Raw genomic sequence first — 16,234 nt, 5'->3', positions numbered from 1 at the left:
CCTCATAGAACGTGTTTGGAAGTCTTCCTTCTTCTTGAATTTTTTGAAATAGTTTGAGGAGAATTGGTGTTAGTTCTTCTTTGAATGTTCGGTAAAACTCCCCCGTGAAGCCATCTGGGCCTGGGCTTTTGTTTGCTGGGAGAGTCTTGATTACCTCTTCAATTTCTTTAGTTGTTATTGGTCTGTTCAAGTTTTCTATCTCTTCCTGGTGCAGTTTTGGGAGACTGTGTGTTTCTAGAAATTTGTCCATTTCGCTTAGATTGTCGAATTTGTTGCCATATAGTTGTTCATAGTAGCTGTTAACGATCTTTTGTATTTCTGTGGTGTCAGTTGTTACTTCTCCTCTTTCATTTCTGATTCTGTGTATTTGGGTTCTCTCTCTTTGTTTCTTGGTGAGTCTAGCTAAGGGTCCATCAATCTTGTTTATCTTTTCGAAAAACCAGCTCTTTGTTTCATTGATCCTTTGAGTTGTTTTTTGTTTTGTTTTTTTTGGTCTCTGTCATTTATTTCTGCTCTGATCTTTATTATTTCCTTCCTTCTACTTACTGTGGGGTTTTGTTTTTGTTTGCTTTTCAATTCTTTAAGTTGTGAAGTTAGACAGTCAATTAGAAATTTTTCTTGTTTCTTGAGGTAGGCCTGTAGTGCTATGAACTTCCCTCTCAGAACTGCTTTTGCTGCATCCCATAGATTTTGTGTTGTTGTGTGTTCATTGTCATTGGTTTCCAGGAAGTTTTTAATTTCTTCCTTGATCTCCTTCGTAACCCATTCATTGTTTAATAACATGCTATTTAGCCTCTATGTGTTCAAATGTCTTTGCATGTCTTCGTTGCAATTGATTTCTAGTTTCATGCCATTGTGATCTGAGAAGATGCTTGATATGATTTCAATCTTCTTGAACTTGTAGAGATTTAGTTTGTGTCCCATCATGTGGTCTGTCTTTGAGAATGTCCCATGTGCACTTGAGAAGAATGTGAATTCTGTAGTTTTGGGGTGTAATTCTCTGTAGATAGCTATGAAATCTATTTGGTTTAGTGCTTCATTTAGAGTGTCTGTTTCCTTGCTAATTTTTTTGTCTAGAGGATCTATCCAGTGGTGTCAACGAGGTATTGAAACCCCCTGCTATGATTGTATTGCTGTCAATTTCTTTTTTGAAGTCCTCCAGAAGATTTTAAATATATTTTGGTGCTCCTATATTGGGTGCATATATGTTTATCAAGGTTATATCTTCCTGTTGGATAGATCTTTTCAATATTATGTAGAGGCCTTCTGTGTTTCTAGTTATGGTCTTCATTTTGAAATCTAATTTATCAGATATGAGTATTGCTACCCCAGCTTTTTTTGCTTTCTGTTTGCTTGGAAAATTTTTTTCCATCCCTTCACTTTCAACCTATGTGAGTCTTTTGTTGTGAGGTGGATGTCTTGTAAACAACATATAGATGAGTCATGCTTTCTTATCCAATCGGCTAGTCTGTGTCTTTTTATCGGAGCATTCAGTTCATTTACATTTAAGGTGATTATTGAAATGTACTCATTTATTGCCACTTTTGTTTAGTTTGGTTATATTTTTTTCCCCGTTTCTTCTACTAATTACAGCAGTCCTTTTAATATTTCTTGTAGTGCTGGTTTGGTGCTAATGTATTTCCTTAGCCTTTTTTGTCTGGCAAGCTCTTTATTTGACCTTCTATTTTGAATGATAGCCTTGCTGTGTAGAGTAGTCTTGGATTCAGATCCTTGTTTTCATGACCTTGATTACTTCATGGGTTTTTTTTTTTGGTAGGTAACCTGTTGCTCATCTCTTGGTGCTTTTAGGATTCTGTCTTTGTCTTTAACTTTTGGCATTTTAATTACTATGTGTCTTGATGTGGGCCTGTTTGGGTTCTTCTTATTTGGGGCTCTCTGTGCTTCTTGAACTTGAATGCCTTCTTCCTTCACCAAATTAGGGAAGTTTTCTGTCACTATAACTTTGAATATATTCTCTAACCCTTGCTCATTTTCTTCTTTTTTGGGGACTCCTATGATGCAAATATTATTATGTTTCCACAGTTCTCTTAAGCTGTCTTCCTGTTTTTTAATCGTTTTTTCCTTTTGGTTTTCTGATTGGTTGATTTTTTTCTACCCTGACTTCTCATTCACTGATCCTGTCCTCAGCTTCCTCTACTCTGCTGTTTAGACCTTCCAATGTGTTCTTTATTTCTGATATGTCACTCTTGATCTCTTCTTGGCGGTTTTAATTTCTAATTGGTTTATTTTCAGCATCTTTATGTCCTTACTCATGCTATTGAGCTTCCTCAAGATCATGGCTCTGAATTCTAGCTCTGTTAACTTGCCTAACTCCTCCACATTGATCTCAACTTCAGTCTCTTGTTCTTTCATTTGGCTTCTGTTTCTGTGTTTCACCATTTTGGCTATCACAGTGGGCTTTGGAGCCCGCTAAGTTTTCCCTGTGGGTATTGGTGTTCTGCTGTTTGTGGCTCCCTTTCCTGCGTTTAGATGAGCGAGGGAAGACCCATGTTAAACACCACTGTCAAGTCTTACTTTCCTGTTAGAGTTGCCAGCCCAGGGATGGTATTGTTATCCTCTAACTTTTTGCCTGGAGGCTAGCAGTTGAGGGTACTTGAAGAATTTTGGGTTGGTAGTTGATTGAATGACTTCCTCAGGTGCTCAGAGTAAGGGGATTTCCTGAGGGTGGGGCAGGTGCTGGTTGTTTATGGGCGTCAATTTGAATTTCAATGGCCCACAGGGAGGGAGGGGCTGCTGCCTCTCCCCAGAGCCCTGGGAAGGAGCAAGATGGCCACAGTCCTGCGTGGCTGCAACTCAGCAAAAGCTCTGAGCACCCTCCAAATCCCGAGTGTCCCCACACAGTTCCAGTCCAGTCTGCCCTCTCTCTGCCGGAGCCCGAGGTGAGTGGCTGTGGCTGTTTTAGCCTCTGTCCCGGCTCTGCGCTGTGGAGCTGCCTGGGAGTGTAACCTGAGGGCGCTGCTCCCAGCTAAGGCCGCTGCTGTCTGTGGGCTCCCAGCCCCCGTCTCGCAATCCTACCAGGATCGAGTCAGTGTCACTGGTTATATGGTCCTTGTAAGTTGCTTTTCTGTTGCTTTTTCTCATCGATTTGTCTGTGTTTTAGTTGTAATTCTAGTTTGGTTCTGGGAGACGGTCTGTGTAGCTTCTGTTCACTCCACTGCCATTTTGGAATCCCTACTTCCATCTTTTGGCTGTTATGAATAATGCTGCTGTGAACATGGGGGAGCAAATATCTGAGACCATGCTTAGAATTTTTTTGAGTGTATGCCTAGATACGGAATTCCTGGATCATATGGTAATTCTATTTTTAATTTTTAAGGAACCACCACACTGTTTTTATAGTGGCTCTACCATTTTATATTCCCACCCACAGTACACCAGTTCCAATTTCCCTTTTTGTTGTTGTTAATCCTCACCTGAGAATATTTTTTCCACTGATTTTTGGAGAGAGTGGCAGGGATGGGGAGACAGGAAAACATTGATGTGAGAGAGACGCATTGATTGGTTACCTCCCACATGTGCCCTGACTGGCAGTGACCAGGAATCAAACCTGCGACCTTTCGGTGTGAGGGCCGATGCTGCAACCATTGAGCCACACTGGCCAGTGCTCCACTTTTTAAAAATAGTAGCCATACTAATGATTTTGAGGGCATTCTGTATTTTTTATTCTCTGATGTGTTGCTACTAATTACTTTTTATATTTACAGTGAGCAATAAAGATACTTCTATTGTGTAAAAACTGAATGAATTAACGACGTGTGTTTTTTAGTCTTTATTCAACATTTTTTCCTCTCACAGCAGGTCCTGCATTTATTTCAGATGTAATAGTAAATTGTTGGGATATCAGGGTTGATTTTTAGGATAAATTAGAAGCTTGATGCTGAGGGGTATTTTGATTGTTTATAAAAGAACAGTGACTATCATAGTAAATATCTTGTTTTTAAGCACTAGAAGTTAGAAACACCACCAGACTTAACAGTCTTAATAAATAGTAACTGCTGATTTTTTTGAGAGAATATTTTTGCTTAGGCTTTATTGACTAATTAAACTTATATTTACCAATGTGTTTTTAAAAACAACTTGTTCTGAGGTGTAATTTACCATAAACTTTATCTGCTTTAAGTGTACAGTTCAATGATTTTTAGTAAATGTATTGAGGAGTGCAGTTATCACCACAACTCAGTTGAGAACATTGCCATCGTCCCAGTGGGAATTCCTGGTGGCCAGGGCCTTTCTCGGCTATATAGAATTGGTGGCAAAGATTCTTGCAACAGGGCTGTATTTATTGCTTCTCTTAAAAGAAAGCAAATATGTTCTGTTTACCAGCACCACGTACAGACATCGTCAAGTCGTGTACATTTTACTTACAGGGCTATGTAATGATAATGCATGAAGTGTTTTTGAATTTCCCAAACTTTTAGCTAGGAAAACCTTGCATCAGAGAGAAAAGTTCCTTCATGTTTATTATAGAGAGCCCCAATTAAATATTTTTCAGTTCGACTTTAGTTTTTGATCTTTTCAGCTGGTTTATTTTTAGCGGATCATAGTAGACAAGATTGACAAGCTAATAAAAGCCCTTTCAATTATCTGCTGCACATAAACATCAGAACCTTCCTAGGCAGGTCATACTTATAGATAATTAAAATGATAAAGAACTAAATAGATGGAACAGTATATGATTATCAGAGCAATAAATGCAGTAGCTTTGCAAAATTGCTATGTTCCTTCTGTTTCACCAGAGGGCACTCTTTTCTAGTTTATTACTTTTAACTTTGATCTAGTGAATTAATATTTTATACTTTGAAAATTTTAAGTCCTTCATTGGGATTCAGGTTTGGATTATTTGTAGGCTCATGATTGTTTTTTTTTTTTTATAACTTTTAGTCAGTTTTTTGTGTGATCTGTTTCATAGTTGTGTCATGAAAGAGGGCTCTACAAACAGGCAGTAGTGTATCTGGCATAAAATATCTCTTCTATTTAGTCATTAATTTTTTTTTTCTTTGCCCAATAGCTCTTTAATGTTAGTACTTCCGTTTGTTCCTGTTAAGGTTTCAGATCGGGTGGAGAGACGGCTCCAGGAAATAGAAAGAGAGATGCGCACAGAAAGAGAGCTGGTGGAAAGACGCCAGGACCAACTGGGACTCATTTCTTTGCAGCTACAGGAGGTTTGTGAAAACTACCTTCTCAGAATGCTCATCTTGAGTTTGGATACCTGTTTAGCCATTGTAAAATGGTTCTGGTTCTTTAGTTGTTGCAGGTGACAGTATAGTTCAGTCCACATGAGAAGTATAGCATGTTGGTTATAGTTTAGTGGGTGAAGAAAACCCTCTCTGGGTCAAACCTGTAGTCTGCTGCTGGCTGGTTGTGTGACCATGGTCCAGTTCCTCTTTGGAGAGTGGTAATAATCATAGTTTTAACATAATCAGGTTGGTGCGAGAATAAATGAGTTAATGCCAGTAAAGCACTTAACATAGTGTCTGGCATGTGCTCAAAAAATGTTAACTGACTATATAATTACTCTGATTAATTTTCTGTGACATAACGGGTCAGCAAACTACAGCCAAATGGACTGAATCTGGCCCCTTGCCTATTTTTGTAAATAAAATTTTATTGGAACACAGCCATTCCCATTCATTTCCAATTTGTCTGGGGTGCTTTTGTGATGCAATGGCTAAGTTGAGTAGTTGTGAAAGAAGCTGTATAGCCCACAAAGCCTAAAATATTGACTCTCTGGCCCTTTATAGAAATATTTGCCAACCCCTGGGCTAGCCTGTCATCAAATCAGTTGAAAATAGAGACCACTTACTTTTTAGATACCATTTTATTTTGAATTTTCAGGCTTATGAAGAAGTTGAAAAATTAGAACAAAGAATTTCTGTATATCCTATACCTAGACACCACCAATATTCATATTTTACCAGATTAGCTTTATCATTTTTTCTACACACACACACACACACACACACACACACACACACACACACGGTTTTTGCCTTAGTTGAACACATGATGTATTTTACACCTAAATAATATGGTGTATATGTTCTCTTCCTTAATCATAGGAAATTAACCTTGGATCAATACTATAATTTAGTTCATAGGTTTTATTCAAATTGTGCCACTAATGTCCATTTCTGGTCCAGGGTATAGTTCAGGGTCATATATAGCATTTGGCTGTCATGTCTCTTTAGTCTCCTTTAATCTGGAACTGTGTCTTTCATACCTTAACAACTTTGTAGAGTACTGGCCATTTATTTTGTAGAATGTCTTTCATTTTGGGTTTATTGATGTTTTCTTATAACTAGATTCCCATTATGGTCTTTTGGCAGAAAACTCAGAGTATTGGTATTGAGCCCTTCCCAGGACATCATGTCAGGAGGCATGGAATGTCCCATTCCTGATGAAAACTGAACTTTTGGTTGAGGTGTTTCCTGCCAAGTTTTTCCACTGTCAAGTTACTGTTATATGTTTTAAATTATTTATTTTATGGGGAGATGCTTTGAGACTTGAAAATAGGCTATTTCTTATTATACCCATGAACTTTAGCATCCATTGTTGATTCTTGTGTGAAATAATTATTACTGTAAGTGGTGATTAAAAAATTTGTTTCATCATTTCATCCACATTTATTACTTGGAATCCTACTGTAAACAAGGGCTTTGATTTTTTCTTCATTCATTCGTTTTTATTGGTATAGATTTGTGAATTCTCATTTTATTATATTGGTTATGTTTTATTATTATAGAAAATACATTTGTAAAACTCTTAAAATGTTTTTTTAGATCTATGCATAAGGTATAAAAATTAGAAACAATAAAACAAAAAGATTAAAATAAAAGGAATTTTTTTCTTTTACCAAAGGGTTTTCTTCAAAGGTAATATTCTACAAATTCACTCATGTGTGCTTGAAGATCATTAACCTTTATTAATTGACAGTTTAAATGAAATATTTTTAAGTACGCTGCTGATTGAAAATTAGGTACAGCCCTGGCCAGTTTGGCTTAGCAGTTGGAGCATCAGCCTGCAGACTAGAGAGTTTTGGGTTTGGTTCCCACTAGGGGCACATACAAAAAAAAAAGAAAAAAGAAAATTAGGTACAGAAATTGCAACCCTGAAATTATAATGTAAGCTTATAGAAAAATATGCTTTTGTTTTCTAAAATTCCATTTTTCTTCATTTACAAAAGGAGATGTACCCTTGTTAGTTGGTAATTACTTTGAAGAGGATACTTTGCTGAATAATTAGATACAACATGTGGGTAGCCTTTTCTTTTAAACCTTGATTTTTATACATTTGTTCTCAAAGCAAATTGCATCTGGTGAGCATAAGAATAGTACTGAAGAGACAATTGTTCTTTTTTGCAAGAGAAAATTAGAGAAATTTTCTGTACTTATTCTCTTCTCTCTTTGCAGAATGTACAAAATTACAAAGAAAGAGGGAGAGGGAGATTGCTTCCCACCCTCTCTGAGAAACCAGAGCCTGAATATTTGCATTGTAATTGTCAGTTTGACTAAAAGCTTGAGCTGTGATTCGGAATTCCATCTCTGACACTACAATAGAGGATCACTATTGATAAGAAATGTTTAATTTCATATTTTGTCACTTTAATATAAGAGGTGACCTGTACACTTTTAAAAGATAGTTTTGGATTAAATAGTGCAGTGGAAACTGGAAAGGATTAATTCGGGCTGATGCGTTTTTCTGCTCCCAAGTGAAGTGGCTTAGACTCTTCTGAAATGGTCATGTTTAAGGAGAGAAAATGCTTTGCTTTCTTTTTGATATTAAAAAATACTTATAAAAATACCTATCCTATTTGATAATAGCAATCGGTGTATTTTGTTTATGGCTATGGAGAGAAATTGAATCTGCGTTTTTAGCCATTCTGCTACCCTAAATTGTATAATCCAGTGTTAGTGAAAAATATGGCATTTAAAAGTTGTTAAGAGATTAGGAGTGTTTATTAAAAATTGCAGGATGTCAGAGATTTCTAGGTATAATGTGTGACAGGGAGGCAATATTTTGAGTGATCAAATCAGGTCCTTAAGTCCTCAGAGCTTTATCTGTTCCTATTGAATTAAAAGCAGTATTAATCATTGGAAATCAGTTGAGGGAAAGCCACTCTCCTTTTCTTGTTTAGAGTTTTTAAGGAATTGTTGACCCTTTTCCATTTTTTATTTCTTTTCTCCTATTGGTCTAGCAAAAGGGCTGGGTGTGCCCTGGAATCCACTTCCTGTCTTGAGCCTCTGCTGTGCATGTGCTACTGATGTCACATGAAGTCTGGTCTTCATAGCTTTGTGAGGGTGCTCACTGGCCTGCAGACCTCGTGTTCCACAGGTTAACGGTGTTGCTTTGGAATCTCAGTAGAGGTCTCTTTAGAGAGATGAATGTTTCATATTAGTTTTGCAATAATATTCTTTTCATATGCTTTGGAATCTCAGTGGAGGTCTCTTTAGAGAGATGAATGTTTTATATTAGTTTTACAATAATATTCTTTTCATACATCTTTCAATTTTGAGTAATTGTCCTAGCACTCTGAACTTTTACTAATCAAATTCAAATATTTTTAAGCTCATAACCATCATCAACCTTTTCTTGTTGAACCATTGTGCAAACAATGAATTGTTGCTTTAATATTAAGGTACATTTATCATATTAACAGACTCCTTTTGATCAGATGCCTAATGGTAAAGTGATCTTGATTAGTTAAATTTAGTGGAGTAAGTAGGAATTGTGGGTGCTAGGGTCACGAAAGAGGTATTTCGACTCTAATCCCAAGTGAAAACTCTTTTGCAGGTCCAAAATGCACATAAAATCCTAGATGAAATTTCTAATTCTTGACTGGGGCATTTTGGAAAGTTCCGGCTTGTTTTTTACTAGCTGAGTCTTGTAAATTGAATATTATTTCTTCGTTCAATTGAATTACTTAAAATGAAAAACAATAGGTAAATGCTAGGTGTATATTTGTATATGCTTTTCAGAGAATTTCATAGCATATTAAAGTGCTAGTTCTCCCATCAAGAGTATTGGCATGACCTATGGTGACTGAGGTGTCTAAAATGTTAAAGGTGCTTCATGGACAAGTCTCTGAGGCATGGAGTATTAACAGAAGATGGTGAAGATTAAGTGAGGAATTAAGTGCAGGGTGGGAACTCAGCTCAGTGGTTTTTCGATCTGGATAAAAATAGATTATGTGAGGTTCATCAATAAAATAAGGCCATTTGCAGAAAAGTTAAAGTAATTGATATTGGCTTTTTAAAATATTTTTCTTCATCTTTTGGCATCTTTACCAATTATGAAAAACCTAATAAAGAAGTAGCTATAGTGCCCTGGCCGGTTTGGCTCAGCGGTGAGAGCGTCAGCCTGCGGTCCAGAGAGACCCGGGTTCGGTTCCCGCTAGGGGGCACGTACCTCGGTTGCAGTTTGTCCCCGCCCCGGTTGGGTCGTGTGGGTGGCAGCCACTCAATGTGTCCCTTTCACGTCGATGTTTCTCTCTCTCTCTCCCTCCCACTCTATCTGAACAAAAAATGGAAAAATGTCCTCGGGTGAGGATTAAAAAAAAAAAAAAAAAAAAAAAGAAGTAGCTATTTATTCCTTCCCAGAAATGTAGTTGTGGCTCCAGAGACACTGAGTAAAATGGACACCTCATATAAGAAGAGCCTCGGGTACTACTTATTAATTTATTTAGTTTGGACTCATTAAGGGAGAAGTTCCCAAGGAAGCCAAGTGTTTTCCTAATGTCCTCTTCATAGCGTTAGCATTTCCCTTGAGATTTGTGTGTCATTCAGAGGAGAACCTAGTCAGGTGTATCTTCTAAGGTGGTCCATTAACCCCTTCTGCACTTCCTTCTGTGATCACCCTCCTTGCTCTGGAGGAGTAGGTTTGGTATCTCCACTTACCTTTCCGGGCTGCATTGGAAACCTTTGCTTGGCCTTCTCTTTACCCTCTTCTTGTCCTCATAGTCAGTGCCCTCTCTCTTGTAGTTATCCCCCACATTTTCACATGTTTATTTCATAGCACAAGCCAGCCTTTCCCACTGATATGATTAGATAACTTTCATATAAATGCCCATTAAGTTACCCTCACATTGACCATCCCAATAGCCTCTTTGGGCTTTGAGAAGGAGGCTTTGGAGTTTAAAGTAAATGAGAGTTTAAAAATAAAACAGAAGTTCTGTGGAAAGCACTAGGAAAGCTCATTATTTTCATTCCTTGGGACATATGTTCTAGAATTCAGCCCTTCGTCAGGCCCAGGTGACCAGCTGTGCAGCAGGCAGAGAGTAAGACAGGCAGGTGACACACGCAGGGCCCTGCTGACCCAGGTGCGGAAGCACTGAGTGTCGCAGCGGGACAGCTGCACAGCTGTGGGAGACCGTTTGCATGGCATCCATCTTGTTAAAGTCTGCTCTGCTGTCTCCGGCCCCAGTGCCGTGCCTCTCCGCGTGCAGTGCCTCTCCGCGTGCCGTGCCTCTCCGCGTGCCGTGCCTCTCCGCGTAACGTGCCTCTCCGCGTGCAGTGCCTGCATTCCTCTAGATAATTGTTTACTCCATTCTTTGCTTATCATTTGTTCCACCTGGGGTGTTTGCTGGGGTTGGCTTCAGGTGGGATGCTCATTGGCTGTTTCACGTGTTTTCCCCCTATATATTGCGTGAACTCCCCCTGAATAAACGAGACTTGATCAGAATCCTGTCTTGTCTCCATTTCTCGTGTCTCTTGTCCCACCTCATCCTCACTCCCCCTCTAGGGTCCTCGTTGATAGACCTGCGGGCCGGGTCACACAGCTACTGCTCTGAAGGAACATGTGCAGCAAGGGGAACCTGGAGAACTCTGTCCGAGAGTGTGTGCTCCATGGCTGAAGCTGTGTGTGTAGGATAAACCTGGACCTTATTTTAGCTACACTTTATATTTGTTTAAGAAACCCTAATCCCATTGACTATTTTTCTCCTTCTTTTGCAAAGATGGCTTTTTGCCTCCTCACTGTCCAGTTCCTAGGAAGTGATAATTATATGAAGTTTTTTGCTGTTAATTTTCATTTGTTGATGTGTTGTCTCTTAACTGTACTGGTTTTGAGCATTTTACATTTCTAGCATTTAACATAATTTGCACTTAATAAATATTTGCTTAATGCATTAAGTGGTAACCATATTAATACATTGTTTTGACCAAGTGTTCAGTTTTATTTCTCACACAACTCTTTTTAATATTTTTATTAAATATTTATTATAAATATTCACATGTAATTTAAATAAATGCATAACTAAATGTGATCATGTCACAAATAATCATGCAAACATTCTCTTTTTTAATGTAGCTTTATATTTATTTGGATCATTTCCCTTTGTGCTTTCTCATCATCAAACATTCCTCCTACTCCCTAACAAAGAAGTCAGTGTAAATCGCCTGGGATATAACCCTTTATATTTTAATCTGTGCTCTAAATTGTCCTGGACAGACATATATAGACTACATACACCTTTGCATACATAGGGTTTTGTTTTTTAGAGAGAGGAAGAAGGGAAGGGGAGAAAGAGAGACAGGAAGGGAGAGAGGAAGGGAGAGAGAGAAACATCAATTTGTTGTTCCACTTATTTATGCATTCATTGCTTGATTCTTGTATGTGCCCTAACTGGGGATCAAACCTGCAACCTTGACCTATGGGAACAGTGCTGTAACCACCTGAACTACCCAGCCAGGGCATATAGGTTTTTTAATATTAATTTTTTGGTTTGCTTTTATTTTAATAAAATAGTATCACATAATATAGATATTTATGCATCTGCTTTTTTCTCAGACCAACATTTTCTGGAAATTTCTCCAACTCGTTGATATGGTTCTTATTTAATCTTTTATTACCATGGATGGATCCTTTATTGTAGAGGTTACCAGGTTATCTTTCCAAAAGGTTTTAACTCTTCATACTTCTCTTGGCAAAATAGTTGAGAATGGCCCTTTCCCCAAATATTTCTACCAGTAATAATCATTATAATTCTTTATATTTTTGCTGGGATGATAGATGTGTTAACTCATTTTTATGTTCCTTTGCATTTCTCGGTTGTGAATTTGAGCATCTTTCCCGTGTTTGTAGCAGTTTTCATTTATGCTTGTAGAGATCACTTGGTTATCTGCTTATTTAAAAATACTGGATTATTTGTGCTTTTCCCCAGGAATTTTCTTTTTTTAATGATAGGAGGAAGGAATCTAAGTTGTTTTTTATATGATTAATCACTTACCTTGGCATCATTTTTGAGTAATTTGTTCTTTTCCCTCTAATTCATATGCCACTTCTGTTATGTATCTAGTTTCCTGTGATATCTGTCTGATATGAGTTGTATTGATCTATTTGTCTATTTCTGAACCGTTGTTTTGTCTCAATTATTACAGCTTTTATTACATTTTGGTAAATTATATTGAAAAATCTCCTTTCATGTTTCATGAAAAATCCTGCTGGCATTTTTATTGTAATTGTACTAAATATAGATTAATTTGAAGAGAACATGTTTTCTCATGTTTTTTAATAATGTTTTATAATTGTCTATATAAAGGTCTTGTGTTTCTTTTGTTGGGATTTATTCTTAGATACCGTATGGTTTTTCTTTGTTCTGTGAATGGGCTATTTTCTTTTATTGCATCTCCAATTGGTTATTTGTAGTATATAGGAGTGTAACTGGTTTTATATGTGGTTGTTGTATACAACAGTTTTGTTTAATGATATTATTAGTTCTTATGATTTGTTCGTAGCTTTACTGACATATTATCTACTGTGTAGGTAAATTTAGTCTCCTTATAATTTTTGTTGTTTTTTTATTGCACTGACTAGAAACTCAAGTGCAATGTTGAATAAAAGCAAAGGTGGCATGAATGCTTGCTTCATTTCTATATTGATAGGGATGCTTTTAAAGTGTTAACTCAGTTGTATGGTGTTTGCTCCTGGTTTTGAGTGCTTTTTTTGTTTTTTAAATTATGAATGGGTTGTGAAATGTATCACATATTCTTGCTGCTATTTCTTGATATTTAAATGTGGTTGACTCTGTCACTAAATGATGTTGAGCTCTCTTTGTTTCCTTGCATTCTTGAGAACTTCAGTTAGATATACTTTTTTGTACATTGCTGAATTAATCTGCTAGTGTTTTCTTTAGGATTTTTATATTTAAGGTTATGATTGAGATTAGTTGATGATTTTCTTTGCACTGTTCTTTTTTGCTTTTGTAAGCAGAGTTACATCAGTCTCATAAAATGAATTAGGCAGATTCCTTCTTTTTCTGTTCTCTAGCTCTAAGAGAGGGATTGTGTATTATATGAATGTTTGTTAAAACTCACCATAAAATAATTTGTACCTGTTATCTTTTTTGATAGCTGAGATTTTCAGTTTCTTCAATCTTTTTTGATTATATAGCCTTTTTATTTTTTAATCTAGCTTGACAATTATTCATGGTTCTGTAAGTTATCCATCTTGTCTGTGTTTTGAAATGAATTTAAAGAAACAATCATAGCCCTTCTTTATTACTTTTCAATCTTTTTCTGAACTTAGTATCATTTCCTTTAGTATTATTTAATTACTCTTTCCCCTTTTTTTTATTTGTCTTGCTAGACATATGATTATTTTATTAGTTTTTGTTTTGACTGTCTTTGTGTATTTCTTCATCAACTGCTTTTAAATTTATTAATTTAGTATCCTTTTTTAATTTTTAGGATTACTCTTATTTTTTAGAATTGCAAGTTAGAACATTGATTTTTCTGTTTTATAAACTTAACACTGTAAATTTATCACCAAATTACCATATGTTTTATGTGCTATTCTATGGTGGTTTATTTCTAAATCTTTTATGATTTATCTTATGATTTCCTCTATAACTTGAGATTTATTTAGGGTGCCTTTTGGATTTTCAATTATGTGTGTTTACTTATTTTTGAACTTTATTATTTATTTTAAATTTAATCCCTTGGAAATTTGTTGAAACTTCAATTTTGACCTACAACCATCATCATTTTTTTTTTGGTAAGTATTCTCTGAGTAAAAAAATTAAATATATTTTTTGTTTTTTGGATGCAAAGTTTTATATATGTCTGATATACATACATGAGAGGCATATAAATTTAGTAGGTCATTTTTGTAAATTTTGTTCTGTTCTTCTGTATTCTTAATATGTCAGTCTTTAACTTCACATTATGATAAGAATTGTCAATTTATCCCTGTGATTTTGTCAGTTTTGTTTTATCTATTTTGTGACTGTGGTTTCACAGATATCATGACTTCTATTAGTGTTTGAATATTAACATTCTTTGAATTGCTATTTTCATGGCATAGGATTTTTCCTGTATATTTTAATTCTTCCTCTGTAGCTCTAATTTTGTGTTTATTATAAACATCTTATAGCCGGACTTAAAAAAAAATCTCACCTGATGAGTAGCCTTTTAATGGCTGGGTTAGTGAATTTATACTTATTATGATTATTGATACATTTGGAAATGTTTTTATCATTTTATTTTTTAAGATCTATTCTTTTAATTTGTTTTTTTATCCTCCCCTTCCTTTCTTGTTTAATATTGGATTGAAATGTGTTTTATGTTTATTTTTACACTTAATGCTGGCTTTGAAGCTGTAGATTATATTTCCATATTAGCCATATTTAGATGGCTATTCTAAAATTTAAACATTACATATTTAACTACAAATTATTCTAAGAAATCTGTGCTCTGACCACAGTGATCTCCTCTGTGTCTCATTGAGACACTTTTCTTCTGATTCTCTGCAAAACTTATCCTTTCTCATCCCACAGCCTTAACTGCCACCTCTTCAGAGAGAACTTCTGCCCCGCCCCCTCTCGTTCTGAAATAGTCCCTCTCTGCCCCTCTGCTCTCTTTCATATCAGATTCATTTTGTCTATAGCACTTACCATCTACACTTGTTTATCTGTTTACTGATGCTGTGGTACGTGTCACTCACTAGAAGGTAAACTCCACTCGCAGGAATCCGGTTCTCCGCGCCTGTTTCTGTGGCATGTCGTGCATCATTCATCACACAGCAGACATTCTGCAAATAGTTGCCGAGGGAATGAATGTTCCTCTCACATGTGCATGACTGTTTAGCTGCCTATGACATTTTTAGTTAAAGAAGTCTCTTTCACTCAAAGGTTTGTACACATTGTTGTATGATTCTGCTTTTATTCTTGTAGAGAAGAAAGTGATGGTAACTACTTTGAACTTCTGTGAAGTTTATATGTAGCAATTTAAATGATTTAACCAAAATCCCACAGACATTTTTCAAGAATTCAGAGAATTACAATTAAATTTTAAATATTTCAAGTTTATAAAAGGAGCATTTTGATATAGTAGTTACTACTCTTCAAATTATATTGAAAACTTAAGAAAGATTAATTTCTTATATATTAGTGTCTAATCGACAACATTAGAAAAAAAAATTAGAACAGTATAGCCCAGATACATGAATTCTAAAAGTAAGACTTTGAAATAGTAATTATAGATTTCAGAAAGAATGGTAATTTAGTCACATGTATGTGAATAAATTGACTCTTTATGGAACTTAACCTACTATGGCTCAACAGCAAATGCTATTGACTTTGGTTTGGGGACACTACAAATAATGGACAGAAAATAATTTTTAAAAGACCGAAGATACATTTTTTTTTCTGTTGTAATTCAGAATGTTGGTAAGGGAAGAAGTCTTTTAACATAATTTCTATTTCCTTTTCAAATTCAGATAAAAATCTTAGGATACTTACTAGGGAATTACTACAGGTTTTTGACCACTAGTCGTCAGTATTGAACCATCAGTTGTGACCCAGCGGGCATGTTTTAATGCAGTTGCTAAACTTGGTTGAAAACCGATTCTTTGTAATACATATACCTCAACTCTTAGGGCTTCCTGAAAGTGTACTTGGCACAAACATTGCAACTGAAAAAATCTAATCGTTTAATTACAGCTATTTGAAATTTTAAGTTTGAAACTGTTGCTCTGCACTGTTGAAAAATAAATCATGGCACACTGAGTATTATTACATATTAAGACATCTGCTATATTTAAGAATAAAACTGTAATTTCTATGCCTTTTTGTTAGAGTTTCTTTCATGCTTCCTATTCAGAGTTACAGTTCCTTCCTCTTTGTCTCCCTCCCTCTGTGGAAGAATCTTTTTATATATAATAAAATAGAGTCTATAATTTGATATGAGAGTTTATTTCACTGGAATCATATTCCATGCCC

At 35.9% G+C, this 16,234-nt stretch overlaps 1 protein-coding gene across 5 annotated transcripts in view; it reads left to right on the top strand.

Moving 5' to 3' along the window:
• The window catches only part of CEP128 (centrosomal protein 128), a 381,990-nt gene that overhangs the window by 66,469 nt on the left and 299,287 nt on the right, over nucleotides 1-16,234 (top strand). For all 5 annotated transcript variants that reach the window (XR_004961115.1, XM_036274522.1, XM_036274511.1 and 2 more), the window contains one exon: nucleotides 5,067-5,183. Coding sequence is in view for 4 of the 5 variants with exons in the window: in XM_036274522.1 (XP_036130415.1) it covers nucleotides 5,067-5,183 (117 nt within the window). In the remaining variant the exon portion in view is untranslated. The remainder of the gene's footprint in view (nucleotides 1-5,066; nucleotides 5,184-16,234) is intronic.

This window comes from Molossus molossus, unplaced genomic scaffold (assembly GCF_014108415.1).
Source record: "Molossus molossus isolate mMolMol1 unplaced genomic scaffold, mMolMol1.p scaffold_m16_p_1, whole genome shotgun sequence".
Classification (NCBI taxonomy): Eukaryota; Metazoa; Chordata; class Mammalia; order Chiroptera; family Molossidae; genus Molossus; species Molossus molossus.
Note: the sequence above shows the minus strand (reverse complement) of the source record. Positions and strands in the feature narration are given on the sequence as shown.